The 20,431-nt window shown below is 42.0% G+C and overlaps 1 protein-coding gene across 1 annotated transcript in view; it reads right to left on the reverse strand.

Annotated features, from left to right (window-relative positions):
- Positions 1-20,431, reverse strand: part of LOC144602058 (astacin-like metalloendopeptidase) — a 131,967-nt gene that overhangs the window by 51,337 nt on the left and 60,199 nt on the right. The window contains exons 8-9 of the mRNA XM_078414740.1: positions 16,309-16,487; positions 1,953-2,034 (exon numbers count right to left, since the gene is read on the reverse strand). Coding sequence (XP_078270866.1) covers positions 1,953-2,034; positions 16,309-16,487 — 261 coding nt within the window. The remainder of the gene's footprint in view (positions 1-1,952; positions 2,035-16,308; positions 16,488-20,431) is intronic.

Here is a 20,431-nt window from a genome sequence, read left to right on the forward strand (position 1 = left end):
TAGAAGCACGTAATATTAAATTAAGAAAAGGCATTTGAAGATACCAGAAGATAGTTTTGTTTAACCAATTTATTTACCGTCAGGACATTTGACAGGTAGATTGGAGGCGATAATTTAACGGTCAGGTAAGCGTGAAAATTTTGCGATGTTTCCAAAGACGGTGTAATCTCTTAGCCAGGTGCTAGTTTCACAAAAAAAAGTAACTTGTATCGACCTGACTCAGCATTGTCGTGGTCATTGTCGTAGGGTAAAAGAAAATTTTGACGATCTGCTACGACTTTGACAGCCGCAGGCAGTCGCCTTAAAAATCGTGTAACTGGGACAGGCCCTTTAGGAAGTTTGTCATGTCTCCAGCAACCCTCACCAACTTCTACAGATGCAAGTAGAAAGCATTTTACCAGGATGCATCATAGCATGGTTTGGGAACAGCTCCATCCAAGACCACAAGAAATTGCAGAGAGTTTGGACGTAGTTCAGACCATCACGCAAAACCACCTCCGTTCCATCTATACTTCACACTGCCTAGGCAAGGCGCCCAGCATAAACAAGGATCAGTCTCACCTTGGTCACTCCCTCCTTTCCCCTCTTCCATCAGGCAAGAGACACCGAAGTTTGGAAACACATACCTCCAGATTCCGGGACAGTTTCTTCCCAGCTGTTGTCAGGCAACTGAACCATCCTCTCATCAAATAGAGAATGGCCCTGACCTCACATCTACTTAAATTGGAAATTTTTGAACCATCTTTAATCACACTTTACTGGACTTTATCTTGCAACTTTTATCCTGTATCTTTACGCTAGTGGGTGGCTTGATTGTAATCACGTGTAGTCTTTTTGCTGACTGGATAGCATGCAACAAAAAGATTTTCACTATACTCGGTACATGTGACATTAATATACTAAACTAAAAGTCGTTATTTCCCGAGCATTTAGAAACATAGAAAATAGGTGCAGCACGAGGCCATTTGGCCCTTCGAGCCAGCACCGCCATTCATTGTGATCATGGCTGATCATCCACAATCAGTAACCTGTGCCCAACTTCTCCCCATATACCTTGATTCCACCAGCCCCCAGAGTATCTAACTCTCTCTGAAATTCATCCAGTGATTTGGCCTCCACTGCCCTCTGTGGCAGAGAATTACACAAATTCTCTGGGTGAAAAAGTTCCTTCTCACCTCAGTTTTAAATGGCCTCCCCTTTATTCTAAGACTGTGGCCCCTGGTTCTGGACTCCCCCAACATTGGGAACATTTTTCCTGCATCTAGCTTGTCCAGTCCTTTTATAATTTTATGTCTCCATAAGATCCCCTCTCATCCTTCTAAACTCCAGTGAATACAAGCCCAGTCTTTTCAATCTTTCCTCATATGACAGTCCCGCCATCTCAGGGATCAATCTCGTGAACCTACGCTGCACTGCCTCAATTACAAGGATGTCCTTCCTCAAATTAGGAGACCAAAACTGTACATAATTTAACATAATTTCAATCCCATTCATTTTTCCAATTTTCATTTTTGACTAATATTAAATGAAAATAAAGAAAAACTATAGATGATAAAATTCTGAAATAAAATCACAAAATGTTGTAAATTCTCATCTTAGGCAGCATCACAGAAAGAGAAATGGAGAAATGTTTCAGGTCAATCAGAATTGGTAAGGAAACAGCTTGTTTCAAGTGAAAGAGAGGAAGGGAAGGGTGCAAAAAAACAAAACATTTAGCAATGAAAGGTGCAGAACAAAATAATCCAGGTTATAGTGCTTTCAAAGCCGTCTAGATAATAGATGAAGAAGGGAAAAGAGAACGAAACTTGCTGGAATGAAGAAAAGAGTTGTTGGAAAGCGACACAACAAAATTGAAGGATGTACTGAGTAATCAGGCAGTGTCCATAGATTGAATTAATGCTACAGATGTTATCAACATTCCCTGATCATGCCTCAGCATCCTAATCAATTACCTGCCATAATGCATGACTGAAGTATAATCGTATGGTGCTCCCAGGTTATTGGTGTTGATTTTGCGAAAATTATATCTTGCTTCTGTAAAATGAAACAGAAATACCTAAAATAAACTTTTTTACTCTTGTCAATTTAATATATTGATTTACATACTTAATTTCCAGACAAGCCGTTTAACTCACTGATTGTAATGTTAAATGTGGCTATCAATCCAGCATGATTGCTTGTCCATTATACTTTGGAGCTGTTTTCCTTTCCATTAAATGAGATATATAACGCTGAAGTTGAATTTCAATGATTGACCACTGACAACTGTATTCAGCTTCCTTTGTGCAAGTTATAGCTCCAATTATTGGAGTGTTTTCCCCTTGATGCCATTCCGTTTGGTTTTACAAAGTATTACATCAAGTCAACGACCGCCTTGAGGTCACGGTGTATCCCATTAAAAGGGATTAAGTTGACTCAAGGCAAACTGGAGTCAAAAGGGTTGTTAAAGTACAGTTCATTGGAGCATATCAGATCACATTGGCAAATTGTAGAATAATGTTTCAGATAAGGTAATCTTAAAATTTAATTGTGTAGCCACTGAAAACACCAAAAAAATGCAAGGGCAATCAATCTCGGGCACATGCTTTAAAAAACCCTATTATTGACATGTAAGTAACAGTTCAAAATTAAAAGGTCTAAAAATTCAATGTTTTTGAAGGAAGATCAATCTGACCAATCCTTTTTCTTCATTAGTCCCTTTAGATCAAAATGGATTCAGAGGTATCTGGTATTGGTTTATTTGTCATGTGTACAAGATACAGTGAAAACATTGTTTTGCATGTTATCCAGTCAAATCATACCATATATAAGAAGATAACTGCAGATGCTGGTACATATCGAAGGTTTTGATTCACAAAATGCTGGAGTAACTCAGCAGGTCAAGCAGCATCTCGGGAGAGAACGAATGGGTGACGTTTCGGGTCGAGACCCTTCTTCAGACTCTGTTTTGCATGTTATCCAGTCAAATCATACCATACATTAGTATAATCAACACAAACTGTACATGAGTTCAACATGTAGTAAGGAGAAAATGAACCAATAGTGCAATTACAGAGAAAGTGCAAAAAAATAAAAAAGTGCAAGGGCCACAACGAGGTAGGATGGGAAATCGGGATTAAATCCTTAGTTTATGAGAGGTCCATTCCATAGTCTAATAATAGCAGGGAAGATGCTGGCCATATGTACTTTCAAGCTTTTGTATCTTCTGCCCAATGGAAGAGGGAGAAAAGGAAATGAGCAGGGTGTAGGTCATCCTAAATTATGTTGGCCGTTTTCCCAAGGCAGCGTGAGTATAGATGGAGTTAATGGGGGAGGCTGGTTTGTGTGATGTCCTGGGGCGCATCCACAATTCGCTGCAATCTTTTGCAGTCCTGTGCAGAGCAGGTGCCAAGCCAAGCTGTGATGCACCCCAATACGATCCTTTCTACAGCGTGTCTGTAGAAAATTATAAGAGTCAGTGGAGACATTGGATGATGAAGGAAATTGGGCTTTGGTCAAGAGTAAGAAGGAGGCAAGGGACAGGTACAGGCAGCTGGGATCAAGTGTATCACTGGAGGAGTTTCGGGAACTAAGAAGCAAACTAAAAAACGAAATCAGAAGTGACAAAAAGCGGATAGGAGATATATTAAGATATCCTTAATGCTTAATTAGATAGCATGAAGGATAACCCCAAGAGATTTTATGACGACATAAAGGGAAAAAGGGTAACCAGAGAGAGAGGAATCAAAGCGGTCAACTCTGTGTGGAGCTACAGGAGATGGGCAAGGTCCTCAGTGAGTATTTCTCCTCTGTTTATACCATGGAGAAAGACAGGAGCACTGAGGAACTTGTGGCGGTCAATGGAAGTGTCTTGAGAGTAGTCAGTTTACGGACGAAGAGGTGCTGAAGGTCCTAACGGGTATGAAGGTGGACAAATCTCCTGAGCCAGATCAGATATATTTGAGGATACTGTGGGAAACTTGAGAGAAAATTGATCGAGGGTGGCAAATGTTATGCCTCTATTGTGGACGGGTGGCATGGTGGTGCAGTGGTAGAGTTACTGCCTTACAGCGAATGCAGCGCCGGCGACCCGGGTTCGATCCTGACTACGGGTGCTGTCTGTATGGAGTTTGCACGTTCTCCCAGTGGCCTGCGTGGGTTTTCTCCGAGATCTTCGGTTTCCTTCCACACTCCAAAGACGTACAGGTTTGTAGGTGAATTGGCTTGGTAAATGTAAAAATGGTCCCTAATGGGTGTAGGATAGTGTTAATATGCGGGCATCGCTGGTCAGCACGGACCCGGTGGGCCGAAGGGCTTGTTTCTGCGCTGTATCTCTAAACTAAACTATAGGTCAGTGAGCTTAACATCTCTAGTCGGAAAATTACTGGAGAGCATTCTGAGGTATAAGATATATATGCATTTAGATGGACGAGGGCTGATTAGGGATAGTCACCAAGGTTTTTGTACGTGGGAGGTGGTGTCTCATGAATCTGGTTTAGTTTTTTGAAGATGTGACCAAAAAGGTTGATGAGGGCAGAGCAGTAGATGTTGTATATATGGATATTAGCAAAGCATTCAACAAGGTTCCACATGGTAGACTACTCTGGAAGGTAAGATTGCATGGGGTCCAAAGAGAGATAGCTGAATCGAAAGAAAATTTGCTTCATGGAAGGAAGCAGAGGGTGATAGTGAAAGGTTGCTTCTCGAACTGGAGGCCTGTGACTAGTGATGTACCTCAGGGTTTGGTGCTGTGCCCATTACTGTTTGTCAATTATATCAATGATTTGGATTAGAATGTAGATGGCAAAATTAGAAAGTTTACACATGATACAAAAGTGCGTGGTATTGCAGATAGTGAAGATGGTTGTCAAAAAATGCTGCAGGATCTTGATCAGTTGGCCAGGTTGAGGAATGGTTGATGGAATTTAATAGAGAAATGTGAGGTGTCGCATTTTGGAAAGTCTAACATGGGCAGGACCTACACAGTGAATGGGTTAGACAATAGACAATAGGTGCAGGAGTAGACCATTCGGCCCTTCGAACCAGCACTGCCATTCACTGTGATCATGGCTGATCATCCACAATCAGTAACCCGTTCCTGCCTTCTCCCCATATCCCTTGACTCCGCTATCTTTAAGAACTCTATCTAACTCTCTCTTGAAAGCATCCAGAGAATTGGCCTCCACTGCCTTCTGAGGCAGAGAATTCCAGATTCACAACTCTCTGTTAAAACTGTGGCCCCTGGTTCTGGACTCCCCCAACATCAGGGACATGTTTCCTGCCTCTAGCATGTTCAGTCCCTTAATAATCTTATATGTTTCAATAAGATCCCCTCTCATATTTCTAAATTCCAGTGTATACAAGCCCAGTTGCTCCAGTCTTTCAACATACGATAGTCCCGCAATTCCAGGAATTAACCTCATGAACCTACGCTGCACTCCCTCAATAGCAAGAATGTCCCTCAAATTTGGAGACCAAAACTGCACACAATACCCCAGGTGTGGCCTCACTAGGGCTCTGTACAACTGCAGAAGGACCTCTTTGCTCCTCTTGTTATGAAGGCCAACATGCCATTAGCTTTCTTCACTGCCTGCTGTACCTACATGCTTACTTTCAGTGACTGATGAACGAGGACACCCAGATCTCGTTGTACTTCCCTTTTTCCTAACTTGACACCATCCAGATAATAATCTGCCTCCCTGTTCTTGCCACCAAAGTGGATAACCTCACATTTATCCACATTAAACTGCATCTGCCATGCATCTGCCCACTCACACAACCTGTCCAACTCACTCAGCATCCTCACAGTTCATGCTGCCACTGTTTCTGGGAAGTGTTGTAGAGCAGAGGAATCATGGAGTGTAGGTGCATAGTTCCTTAAAGGTGGCGTCACAGGTAGATGGGGTGGTCAAAAAAGCTTTTGGCACATTGGCCTTCATTAGTCAGAGTATTGAGTATGGAGGTTGGGAGGTCATGTTGCATTTATATAAGACATTGGTGAGGTCGCATTTGGAGTGTTGTGTTCAGTTTCGGGGCAGCATGTTATAGGAAAATGTTAAGTTGGAAAGACTGCAGAGAAGATTTACATGGATTTTGCCAGAACTCATGGGTCTGAGCTATAAGGAGATCTTGAGCAGGCTGGGAGAATATTAGTTTAGTTTATTGTCATATGGACCAAGGTACAGTGAAAAGCTCTTGTGTGCTAACCAGTCAGAGGAAAAACAACACATGATTATAATTGAGCCATGTGTACCGATTCATGATAAAGGGAATAACGTGAATAACATGACCTTCCAAACTTTTCTACTCAATACTCTGACAAGATAAAGCCAGTAAAGTCCAATCAAAGATAGTCCGAGGGTCTCCAATGAGGTCGATAGTAGTTCAGGACTGCTCTCTAGTTGTTGGTAGGATGGTTCAGTTGCCTGACAACAGCTGGGAAGAAACTGCCCTTGAATCTGGTGGTATGCATTTTCACACTTCTAGACTTTTGCCCGATGGGAAAAGGGAAAAGCAGGAGTAGCCAGGGTGCGACTCGTCTTTGATTATGCTGGTGGCCTTGCTGAGGCAGCGTGATGTGTAAATGGAGACAATGGAATGGAGATTGCTTTGTGTGATGGTCTGGGCTGCATCCACAATTCTCTGTAATTTCTTGCTGTCTTGGATGGAGCTGTTCCCAAACCATGCTGTGATGCATCCCAATAAAATGCTTTCTATGGCGCATCTGTAGAAGTTGGTGAGATTCCCTAGAGCACAGGAGGATGAAGGGTGATCTTATAGAAGTGTATAAAATCATGAGAGGAATAGATTGGGTAGACACACAGAGTCTCTTGCCCAGAGTTGGGGAATAGAGAACCAGAGGACATAGGTTTAAGGTGAAAGATTTTATCGGAATCTGAGAAGTAACTTTTTAACACAAAGGGTGGTAGGTTTATGGAACAAGCTGTGGTAGGAGGTAGTTGAGTCAGGGACTTCCGTAACATTTAAGAAGCAATTAGACAGGTACATGGATAGTGCAGGTTTAGAGGGACTGGTGTAAATGGGACATGTCGGTTGGTGTGGGCGTTAGGCCTAAGGGCCTGTTTCCACACTGTATGACTCTATGACATAAAGAATTTCCTTAGGCCCAATAAGTAGATATTGCTGTGCTTTCTTGTTAATATGAGTGGAGCTTCGGATGGGGCAAGAGGTGTCCGACAGGCCAGTGAGAAGTTTGTATGATGATGTACTGCTTCCGCCACTAATGCAGTGCTTCTGAACTCAAGGCTCTCAATACCATCCCAATTGCTCCTTCTTTACTTTGAATCAAAGATACTAGAGGAACAAGATGGACCACTCAGTTGAAATCGCTTATACTGAAGTGTCGTACAGGAAAGGAGCCATTTTAGTAGGCAAAACCCACCATTCATTATGCCTCTCGCAGTGTAATCAGTGTTTTGGGGGAACATTATGTGTGATGATACCATTAAAATGCAGAATATATCTCATCTATCAATTCACAGATTTTTGTTATTTTTCTTTTAAAATGTTTCTGCAAGTTTCTGCCTACTAAAATGGCGTCATGACATACTACGGTTTTTAGGGTCGAGTGGTCTATCTTGTTCCTCTAGTATCTTTGCTTTGAATGGCCAAGGGCCAGGTATTCCCAGGAATCAGTGAAAGTGCTGCATGTCTTCACGGAGTCTTGGGCACATTTTGAATCTTTTCTTCTTCATGTTCAGTAATCTTTCTTTAAGGTAGAGGTTGGAATAGAATGAAATGGACCAATACATCAAGTTGATTTGCCTAAATTATCACAACTACCTTATTTGTGCAAGTATAACCATAGTTTCTCCCCATTTCTTCAAATTGATTTAATATTTTTACAGGATTTCTTGAATTCGCAGTTCTGTTGCCTTGTTTTCAATGGCACTTGTTCTCATATTATCTCCAAAATTGAGCTAATTTGTCCACTTTTGTATTTGCAATACTTAATTTCAGTATAACTACTTTTTTATTTTCTAAGTGTCCATTTTCAGGGCCTTAATGAGATTCGTACATTCCTCCGTTTCTATTAATGCAAAATTAACACATCTATAATTCCCTTTTGTCTCCCCTTTTATGGAGTTTCATCTGCAACCTTCAAATTCAAGAGGGAATATTTGGAAACATGGAAATTATGCAAATTGCCTCCTTTAAAATCCCAGTGTAACTCACAGCAGGACAGACAAAGGAGAGTCAGTGGATGTTGTTTACCTAGTTTTTCAGAAAGCCTTTGATAAGGAAGATGAGAGCCCATGGTGTCAAAGGGCAGATACAAGCATGGATAGCAGGTTGAATAGCAGAAGGCAAAGAATGGCAATAAAAGGGGCTTTTTCCAGTTGACTGCCAGTGACTAGTGGAGTTCCGCAGGGGTCGGTGCTGGGGCCGCTTGTTATTCACGTTGTATATTAATGATTTGGATGAGGGGATTGAAGGCTTTGTGGCCAAGTTTGCGGATGATACGAAAATAGGTGGAGGGGCAGGTAGTGTGGAGAAAGCAGGGACTCTGCAGAAGGACTTGGACAGGTTGGGAGAGTGGGCAACAAAGTGGCAGATGGAATAAGATGGAGGCCAAGTCAGTGGATATTTTTAAGGCAGAGATATATAGATTCTTGATAAGTACAGATGTCAGAGATTATGGGGAGAAGGCAGGGGAATGGGGTTACGAGGGAGAGATAGATCAGCTATGATTGAATGGCGGAGTAGACTTGATGCCTAATTCTGCTCCTATCATATGAAGCCCAGGAAATTTCCCAGTTACTATGGCTATTTATGTTTCCAATATTTCATATTTACTAATAACAATAGTTTTCTCATTCTGATCAGACCATTAGTTATCCATAGTCTCCTAGTGCCCTCCACTGTAAGGCAGAAAAGAATCTTGGAATCATCTTTGATCAAACCCTCTCCTTCGACAAACACATCACAAAGACAGCCTTCTTCCACCTCAAAAACATTGCCCGTCTCCGTCCATCCCTCTCCTCCACAGCTGCAGAAACCCTCATCCACGCCTTCATCACCTCCCGTCTGGACTACTGCAGCAGCCTCCTCTATGGCGCACCCTCAAAAATCATCAGTAAACTTCAATACATTCAAAACTCCGCTGCCCGTCTACTCACCCACACCCCGATCCGTGACCATATCACCCCCGTCCTTTACAAACTCCACTGGCTCCCCATCCCCCAGAGAATCCAGTACAAAATCCTCCTCATGACCTACAAAGCCCTCCATAACCTGGCCCCATCCTACCTGACTGACCTCCTCCACAGGCACACTCCCACCTGCACCCTCCGCTCTGCTGCTGCCAATCTCCTATCCCCCCCCATCCGGACCAAACTCAGATCCTGGGGGGACAGGGCCTTCTCCATCGCTGCTCCCACCCTATGGAACTCACTACCCCAAATCGTCAGAGACTCCTCCTCACTCACCACATTCAAAACATCACTGAAGTCTCACCTGTTCAGTACTGCCTTCAACCACTGAAGGTCACCTCACCTTCTGTCTCCTTTCTCTGTTCGTTTACTTATTTATCTATTTATTCACTTCCCCATGTCCTTTAAATCCCTGTAAAGCATCTTTGAGTGTATGAAAAGCGCTATATAAATGTAATGCATTATTATTATTATTATTAAAATCATAATTGTGTTGGAAAGTAAGTGATAGACAGGAATGTGCATGAAACTGCACCTGCATAATTACTGGTGCACATACTTCATGCAATGATTTTAGATTCGACTGAGCATAGTAATGGGGAGCAATTTCTGGAGTAGCTGTCCCTAGATAGGTGCAGCTGTTGGTATGTGTGGGTGTTGTGATTTGTGCCCTGTGATATATTCAATATCTAATCAGTCTTGTAAATATGTGTGTGAGTATGCGTAGTGTACTTTTGTAAAAAAAAGACACACACTGACAACTGCTTGTCTGAAAACCTGTCTTTGTTGCTGTCTATTTGTTATTACCGTAATATCTTACAGATATTATGTTGTATATTCCAACAGTAGTAGTGGAGACTAAAAGAGAAATCGGACATGCCTCATAGTACAGAAAATCATGCAGAATCAAAATTAATATCAGTGGGAGGAAATAAGCAGGTAGGCAAAGCAGGGCTTGGTGACCCAATTGGCAATGGTAGAGAATTACCCATGAGATCAGTGAACACATCTCATTGGTCAACAAGTGAATCACTGCAGTCACACCTTAACGTCATGCACCACATCCCCTTGATCTGATATTCACGGCTCCCAGTTCAGATACTAGGGCATGAAAATAGTTTGGAGCTTTTCATTATGAGGATCATACCGCAACCTCTGCTATGAGAACTGAGATTGCAACACAACACATCCCTCAAAAGCGATGTTTAAGTATGTTAGGAGTTGTGGCACACTTACTGAAGCTCTGAGCTTCTTGAAACTGCTCCTCATGGAGTTTTCTTTGCTCTAAGCGTACACCAATCATCACTATGAGACCAATGTGTGGAAATATTGGGGGTTGCAAAGCCATTGGAAAGACAGGCACAAATAGTATACAGAAGGATGATTTGTTGATCCATGGATATTGTTTTCAATTGAATGTAAAGCGGCACAATGGCAAACAGTGCCAGAGACCAAGGTTCAACCATGACTAAGCGATGACTAAATCTGTAGGGAGTTTGTAAGTTCTCCCTGTGTCTGCGTGAGTTTCCTCTGGGTGCTCCGGTTTCGGCCCACATTACAAAGACGTGCAGGTTTGTAGATTAATTGGCTTTTGTAAATTGTCATTAGAGTGTAGAATAGAACTAATGTATGGATGATTGTTGGTCAGCACAGACTCGATGGGCCGAAGGGCCTGTTTCCAAGTTATATCTCTAAACTAAAAAAAATGTCCAGTTGATCTACTTGTTCATGATCTGACAAATGTGAGAAACAATCGGACGGGAATATGGAACCTCCCCATTCATGTTCTGACTTACTCTTTATTTGTAAGTATAGGTAGAAAGTCAGCATACCTGGGTAGTCAGTATGCAGCAAAGATAATAGAGCGGAGCAAGATGGACCACTCCGTCGAAATAGCATATACCGAAGTGTAGTACACAACGGAGCGGAACGTCTGCCATTTTAGTAAGCAAAACCCGCCGATCGCTATGACTCGCAGTATAATCAATATTGTGGGGGAACAGTATGTGTGATGATACCATTAAAATGCAGAATATATCGCATCTATCAATTCACATTTTTAAAATTATTTTTCTTTTTAAATGTTTTCCCCTGCTTATTTTTTTCTGATTTTATTCTTTCTAACTGTTTCTGCCCATTTTCCTCCCATCCTTCCTCCCCAGCCCCTCTTTTGTGCAGTTTCCCTTGTGTTGCTCTAAAAAACACTCGGCACATATATATACTAGACCCCGTTGGGACCATTCCTCGTCGAGGGGGGGCAGGGAAGGGGAGAGAGTGTGCGAGTGAGCCCTGGATCTAGAGCCTCTCCTGTATTGGTGTAGCACCCTCAGCACTTTGAAAAATGTGTTTAGAAATGAAAGGTTTAAGATTTAAAATCTCTCTGACTTAAAAAATATATGACCAATTGGAATAAAATTTGTTTTGAACAGTCGGCAGGAGAGTAGTGATTAAGGTGGCGCAAAAATTGTGGTGCTATGGTTTACCGTTTTGGCTGTTGGTCCACATTTTCAGACACATGGCCTACTACGGTTTTTAGAGTTGAGTGGTCTATCTTGCTCCTCTAGTATCTTTGGTATGTAGTGGTTAGGATTGGTTTATTATTGTCACATGTACAGACCTACTGTCAAAATGTTTTGTGTGTTATCCAGTCAAATCATACCATAGATGAGAAATATCAAGCATGGACAGAATCCAGATGATGTAAACAAATACATAGAGTGCAGAATTACAGCCACAGAGAAAGTGCAGGTAAAATAAATCATTCCCAATTATAACTGATGATGACGTAGATGTAGACACAGCATGGAAACAGGCCCTTTGGACCAATGAGTCCACGCTGACCATCCATCGCCCATTCACACTATTTCTATTATCCCACTTTCTCATCCAATCCCTACATAGAAGGGACAATATGCAGTGGCTAATTAACCTGCAAACCCACATCTTTGGGGTGTGGGAGGAACCCGGAGCACCCAGGGGAAACATACATGGATGGTCCCAGGGAAAGCTCCACAGACAGCATCTGAGGCTAGGATCAAACTCTGGTATGTGGCGCTTTGATGCAGCATCTCTACCAGCTGCAACACTGTGCCGCCCCAGAAAAGATTTGTTTTCCTGAACTGATGTGTCATATATTGAAGTATCTATCACAATACTCCGAAATAAGCAGCTTTTAAATTGTTATAATGTGGCCATTCAGCAATGGCAATGCCTCGCCCCAGATTTTCCTGAGTAGTTGTCCTATCTGTTACTACTGACATTCCTAACATAATTGTCAAAAAACTTAGAATTTTTGTACAATTGTATGCAGACATTTATGTCCCAAACATAGAGACGTGACCGACACTGACATTCCTACAAGGGCTGACCTCAGCAGAAATTACATTTATGCTGGGAAGTCAGCTCCCTTTAAGATCAGATCCTCTTTCCAGTGATCAATGTAGCAATGTCACAAAAGTCGTCGGCTTTTCCAGCAGCTTGTGAAGGGAACAACATCGATTACTTTTGGGTATATGATTCTAAATGAAAATCGCTACTGTATTTGCTATTAATATAGTTTGTGTGATTTTACCAGTTTCTGTGTGGATCCAATGGGATATTATCCTAGATGCAGCCAATGTTTAGTTTAGTAAAAAAAGGGTGAAATCCATTTTCTATATTCATATCTATGGGAAGTTCTAGAGCGGAAAAGAAATTAAGGGCAGGGCCAATTGTGAACGATGTGAGAGAGGAGGTAAATACAGAAGTTAAAGTGTTGTACTTAAATGCGCGTAGTATAAAAAATAAAGTGGATGAGCTTGAGGCTCAGTTAGTCATGGGCAAGTATGATGTTGTAGGGATCACTGAGACATGGTTACAAGAGGACCAGGGCTGGGAACTGAATATCCAGGGGTACACAACGTATAGAAAAGACAGACAGGTGGGCAGAGGGGGTGGGGTTGCTCTGATGGTAAGGAATGATATTCATTCCCTTGCAAGGGGTGACATAGAATCAGGAGATGTTGAATCAGTATGGATAGAAATGAGAAATTGTAAGGGTAAAAAGACCCTAATGGGAGTTATCTATAGGCCCCCAAACAGTAGCCTCGACATAGGGTGCAAGTTGAATCAGGAGATAAAATTGGCGTGTCAAAAATGTGATGCTACTGTGGTTATGGGAGATTTCAACATGCAGGTAGACTGGGAAAATCAGGTTGGAAATGGACCCCAGGAAAGAGAGTTTGTAGAGTGCCTTCGAGATGGATTCTTAGAACAGCTTGTACTGGAGCCTACCAGGGAGAAGGCAATTCTGGATTTAGTGTTGTGTAATGATCCTGATCTGATAAGGGGACTAGAGGTAAAAGAGCCATTAGGAGGCAGTGATCACAACATGATAAGTTTTACTCTGCAAATGGAAAGGCAGAAGGGAAAATCGGAAGTGTCGGTATTACAGTATAGCAAAGGGGATTACAGAGGCATGAGGCGGGAGCTGGCCAAAATTGATTGGAAGGAGGCCCTAGCAGGGAAGACGGTAGAACAGCAATGGCAGGTATTCCTGGGAATAATGCAGAGGTTGCAGGATCAATTTATTCCAAAGAGGTGGAAAGACTCTAAGGGGAGTAAGAGACACCTGTGGCTGACGAGGGAAGTCAGGGACAGCATAAAAATTAAGGAGAGGAAGTATAACATAGCAAAGAAGAGTGGGAAGACAGAGGATTGGGACTCTTTTAAAGAGCAACAAAAGTTAACTAAAAAGGCAATACGGGGAGAAAAGATGAGGTACGAGGGTAAACTAGCCAATAATATAAAGGAGGATAGCAAAAGTTTTTTTAGGTACGTGAAGAGGAAAAAAATAGTCAAGTCAAATGTGGGTCCCTTGAAGACAGAAGCAGGGGAATTTATTATGGGGAACAAAGAAATGGCAGACGAGTTAAACCGTTACTTTGGATCTGTCTTCACTGAGGAAGATACACACAATCTCCCAAATGTTCTAGGGGCCGGAGAACCTAGGGTGATGGAGGAACTGAAGGAAATCCACATTAGGCAGGAAATGGTTTTGGGTAGACTGATGGGACTGAAGGCTGATAAATCCCCAGGGCCTGATGGTCTGCATCCCAGAGTACTTAAGGAGGTGGCTCTAGAAATAGTGGAAGCATTGGAGATCATTTTTCAATGTTCTATAGATTCAGGATCAGTTCCTGTGGATTGGAGGATAGCAAATGTTATCCCACTTTTTAAGAAAGGAGGGAGAGAGAAAACGGGTAATTATAGACCAGTTAGTCTGACATCAGTGGTGGGGAAGATGCTGGAGTCAATTATAAAAGACGAAATTGCTGAGCATTTGGATAGCAGTAACGGGATCATTCCGAGTCAGCATGGATTTACGAAGGGGAAATCATGCTTGACAAATCTACTGGAATTTTTTGAGGATGTAACTAGGAAAATTGACAAGGGAGAGTCAGTGGATGTGGTGTACCTCGACTTTCAGAAAGCCTTCGACAAGGTCCCACATAGGAGATTAGTGGGCAAAATTAGGGCACATGGTATTGGGGGTAGGGTACTGACATGGATAGAAAATTGGTTGACAGACAGAAAGCAAAGAGTGGGGATAAATGGGTCCCTTTCGGAATGGCAGGCAGTGACCAGTGGGGTACCGCAAGGTTCGGTGCTGGGACCCCAGCTATTTACGATATACATTAATGACTTAGACGAAGGGATTAAAAGTACCATTAGCAAATTTGCAGATGATACTAAGTTGGGGGGTAGTGTGAATTGTGAGGAAGATGCAATAAGGCTGCAGGGTGACTTGGACAGGTTGTGTGAGTGGGCGGATACATGGCAGATGCAGTTTAATGTAGATAAGTGTGAGGTTATTCACTTTGGAAGTAAGAATAGAAAGGCAGATTATTATCTGAATGGTGTCAAGTTAGGAGGAGGGGGAGTTCAACGAGATCTGGGTGTCCTAGTGCATCAGTCAATGAAAGGAAGCATGCAGGTTCAGCAGGCAGTGAAGAAAGCCAATGGAATGTTGGCCTTCGTAACAAGAGGGGTTGAGTATAGGAGCAAAGAGGTCCTTCTACAGTTGTACCGGGCCCTGGTGAGACCGCACCTGGAGTACTGTGTGCAGTTTTGGTCTCCAAATTTGAGGAAGGATGTTCTTGCTATGGAGGGCGTGCAGCGTAGGTTCACTAGGTTAATTCCCGGAATGGCGGGACTGTCGTATGTTGAAAGGCTGGAGCGATTGGGCTTGTATACACTGGAATTTAGAAGGATGAGGGGGGATCTTATTGAAACATATAAGATAATTAGGGGATTGGACACATTAGAGGCAGATAACATGTTCCCAATGTTGGGGGAGTCCAGAACAAGGGGCCACAGTTTGAGAATAAGGGGTAGGCCATTTAGAACGGAGATGAGGAAGAACTTTTTCAGTCAGAGAGTGGTGAAGGTGTGGAATTCTCTGCCTCAGAGGGCAGTGGAGGCCAGTTCGTTGGATGCTTTCAAGAGAGAGCTGGATAGAGCTCTTAAGGATAGCGGAGTGAGGGGGTATGGGGAGAAGGCAGGAACGGGGTACTGATTGAGAGTGATCAGCCATGATCGCATTGAATGGCGGTGCTGGCTCGAAGGGCTGAATGGCCTACTCCTGCACCTATTGTCTATTGTCTATTGTCTATAAATTGATTAAACTAAGTCTGGCTGTTAAAGGAACTATTAGGAATGATGAGAATATACTTATGATCCATGAATAAATTAGTTAAACAGTACAATATACACTTGTAAATGTGTCGTAGTCTACTGTTTACCTTCTGATTGGAGCCAAGATTGACACAGCAGAAAAGATGGCACTGGTTTCAGAGATTGAATTGCAAAAATTAGAACTTCTGGACACATTAGCTCAGGGGAATGATCTTTTCCCCAATAAGTAAGTAGTCATCACTTCAATAACTAAGTTAGTGATGTGAGGACTCATGTTCCTTATTCCTCCAGGTAAAGTAAAGATCAAAGCATAATCTCTTACATTCTCTAATCCAATCCTAGCTAAATTTTCCTGAATCTATTTATTTCAACTAGTCCATTTATTGATGATCTCAAAGATTTCTTTTTCATCACTAATTGGCCATATCTCTTTTATGAACGTTAAAAATCAGTTGTAAATATAAATTTTAAGCATGCTTACCGTTGATAACATTATCAAGTAGGATGGTCACGTATTCATCACGGTCATTTCTATTTTGCTCGTGATGAAAACCAAGAATATGTAATAACTCATGCTGTATTATCCCACGATTTATACAACCATTTACTTGGAGTGAAGTAATCTGTACTCGGCTATTATGTCCTACATTTGCCCAGCAGCTAAAAAGCAACAGTTAAAATGAAAACCTAAATTAATATTTGTATTTTTGAAATCTTAATTAATTTTTCTTTAATACCAAAATTGCAAAAATAATATAAATTTAAATAAAATGATGAGAGATATTCAAAGGTTTAGAAAAAATGATATGCTACCTGGCCATAAGTGCCAGCTGCAAGTTCTGTTCTTTCTTGGCTAGTTGGTTCCTCAATTTGGGAAACACGAGGGACACTTGTAACTTAATTCGGTATTTCCAGGAAAAGTTAAAAACTGTAAAGGTATTTCCTACTGATTACTTTGCAAAAATCCACTACTGAAAAAAGTGTGCACTGGATATTCTTTAGATAGAATCACTTTCAGCAATGTTTATCTGATGGTTAAATACTTTGCCAACAATCTATATACTAAAACTCTCGGTCGTTTGTTTGTTTGTTTGTTTGTTTGTTTGTTTGTTTGTTCCTGAACTACAGCCAAAACGGTATATGATAGTGCGATAGTGGGTTTTAGGCCCACCTTGCTCACAGTCGTCCCTTTGGTGCTAATGGAAGAAGTTTCATTGAAATCGGTGTTATATTTTTTAAGTTATTCACATTTTAATTTAAATCTATCTCCTAGGGAGGGAGGGAGGGGGGAGGGAGGGGGTTGGAGGGAGGGAGGGGAGAGGAAGGAGAAAAAGGGGGGTTCAGGGGGATGGAGTGAGGGGGAGGGGAACGGGGGGATGGGGAAGGAGGGGGACAGGGGAGGGGAGGGAAGAGGGGGAGGTGGGAGGGGGGGAGGGGGTAGGGGGGGAGGAGGAAGGGGGATGGGTAAGAGGGGGGGAGGGGGAGGGGAGGGAGGGAGGCTGGTAGGAGGGAGGCGGGGGGGAGGGGGGGGATTTCAGCCATTCTAAAATTGTGTATTGTGACAGTCATTTATAAAAACCCATCAAAAAAAATAATCTTTATTTTTCTACACATTTGAAAGAATGGATATCCACTAACTGGATACAAAATTGGCTTCATGGAAGGAAGCAGAGGGTGGTTGTGGAAGGATGTTTTTCGGACTGGAGGCCAATGACTAGTCGTGTGACTCAGGGATCGGTGCTGCACCTATCGCTGTTTGTGGTTTATATCATCGATTTGGATGAGAATATACAAGGCATGATTAGCAATTTTGCAGATGACACTAAAGTGGGTGGTATCGTAGACAGGGAAGATGATTATCAAAAATTACAGCAGTCTCTTGATCAGCTGGGCAAGTGATCTGAGGGAAGGCTAATGGAGTTTATCACAGATAAGTGAAAAATATAACAAACCAGGGCAGGATCTTCACAGTGAATGGTAGGGCCTTGCGGGAATGTTGTAGTGCAGAAGAATCTAGGAATACAGGCACATAGTTCCCTGATATTGGGTTCACATGTGTGTAGGGTGATAGAGAATGCTTTTGAAACATTGGCCTTTATCAATCAGGGTATTGATTATAGAAGTTGGAATACTAAGTTACAGTTGCACAAGATGGTGTGGTGGCATTTGGAATATAGTGTTCACTTTTGGTCACCCTGTTGTAGCATGGATGCCATTAAGCTGTAAAGAGTGCAGAGATAATTTACGAGGACGTTGCCAGGACTTGAGGGCCTGAGCTACAGGATGAGGCTGGACAGTAGGACTTGATCTCTTGGGGCACAGGAAACTGAGGGTATATAAAATCATGATGGGAATGGATAGGCTGAAGGCATAGGCCTTTTCCTTAGGGTGAGGAAGTAAGAACTAGAAGGCATAGATTTAAGGTGAGAGGGGATAGATTTAATAGGAACCTAACAGCCACATCACTTGGTGGATGGGATGGTGGGTATATGGAAAGGTGCCAGAGGAGGTAGTTGAGATCAGTACAATGAGAGCATTTAAAATACCCTTGGACAGGTGCATGGATAGGAAAGGTTTAGAGCGATATTGGTCAAACACAAGCAAATGGGACAACCTTAGATAGGGCATCTTGGTTGGCATGGATGATTTGGGTTGAAGGGCCTGTTTTCATGCTGTGACTCTATGACCAAGGATTCTTTACTCTTTAGAAGTAATGATGAAACATAGTGGTTCATTTCACCCCTAATCCAGTAGAAACTATACTTTGGTCTCAGATCTCAGTTCTTTCGTGCATTTCAGAATTCTGGTGGATTCTGCATTAAATTGCAGTACCCTGAGTTTAAATTGTTTTCGGGCATAATTGAAGTGTTTTTCCATCAGGGTGAAATAATTCAGAATCATGTCTTCAGTGAGATAAAATCATCCAAGACAGGATCTTTGCAGGATTAATAGAAGCAGAGATGCTTCTGACCCCTCAAGAAAAAGCCCAATATTCCATATAATTTAGAAACATAGAAAATAGGTGCAGAAGGAGGCCATTCGGCCCTTCGAACCAGCACCGCCATTCATTGTGATCAAGCAGAAGAAGCACGCATGAAGCCAAATGGCACGTTGACTTTATTGCAAGATGACTAGTGTCTAGAAATAGAGAACTATTGTCGCAATTGCAGGGGGGGGGGGGGGGGGGGGGTTAGTGAGGCCGCACCTGGGCAGTTTAAGTCACCTTATTTGAGGAAATATTTAGAGTAGTACAAAAGAGATCCAGGATAATTCCTGGGATGAGAGAGTTGGCCTCTCATGTAGCTAAAAGAATTGGACTGAATTTCAGGAGTTTAAAAAAAATGAGGGGTCATCTTATTGAAGCATTAGATATTAAGAGTGCACAACAGACGTTTCATCTGGTGGGAAAAGCTCAAACAAGATGATAGAGTTATAAGATAAGGGGTTGGTTATTTTAAAATGATTTGCTCAAGAATTTCTTGCAGATGGTAGTAAGTCTCTGGCATTTACTATACTGAAAAGTTGTGGAGGCTGGTTCATTGAAGATATTTGAAAATGAGGGAATTAAATTAAACAACAAAAAAAAAATTCTCAAAGAAGGAAAATTATGTATACAGAATATATGTGTAAAATCACAGACTTCGCTACACCTGAACTAGAAGATTCGCATCCCCACTTGTAAACCAGCAATTAAACCACAACTGAACTCTGCCAAATATACAATAAATATTTAAAAACCATGAAGAAAAACCACAAAAGAATTAATGAAGTAGTCAACAGTTGGTAAACAAGTACCAATTTGAAGTAAAGGAAAAAAAATAGCATTTTATGCATTTACTGCAAATTCCGTGGAGCAATAAGCTGGAACGAAATACAGCTTACAACATAACACATTTGGAAGAAAAACAAATTATCTTTTCAATTTCTGAAAATCTTTTCATTCATCATCTATAACCAGAAAATTATAAGCAAGGAAACATAACAAGAAATATTCAAATCTTTATATAGCAAACAGGAACTGTGACTCCCTTTGGAAATGTGTAATGGAGGTTTAATCACTTTGAATTAGGCCAGGAGAAAGGGTTGGGAAGGGGATAAAAGGTGCCATTCTATGACAATGTTTCTGCCTAGTTTCAAACGGTGTGAGCATGGGATTCCTCCGGGATCTCGCCCTTCTGAACAATGGCAGAGAGTTTTCATTTGATTTTTCATTTTAAAACTATTTACCTAAAAACTGGATCACTCAGATATAGGAACTGTGCGGAGTTTGCACATTCTCCCTGTGACCCCATGGGTTTTCTCCGGGTGCTCCAGTTTCCCCTCCCATTCCAAAGATGTGCAAGTTTGCAGGTTAATTGGCTTCTATAAATTGTCCCTAGTATAACGGATAGAACTAGTGTATGGGTGAGCGTGGTCAGTGTGGACGGAGGGCTGAAGGACCTGTTTCCAAGCTGTATCTCTAAACTAAACTGAACTACATCTGTGGAGGTTTGCCCAGCTGCATCTCCTTACAAATGTGGCAGGGGGATGGGAGCTGGAGCAGAGAGACAGAGGGGTGTAAAATGAGGGTAGAAGCAACAGGTAGCAAGGTGAAAAGTAAAAGT

This window comes from Rhinoraja longicauda, chromosome 18, assembly GCF_053455715.1.
Source record: "Rhinoraja longicauda isolate Sanriku21f chromosome 18, sRhiLon1.1, whole genome shotgun sequence".
In the NCBI taxonomy this organism is placed as follows: domain Eukaryota; kingdom Metazoa; phylum Chordata; class Chondrichthyes; order Rajiformes; family Arhynchobatidae; genus Rhinoraja; species Rhinoraja longicauda.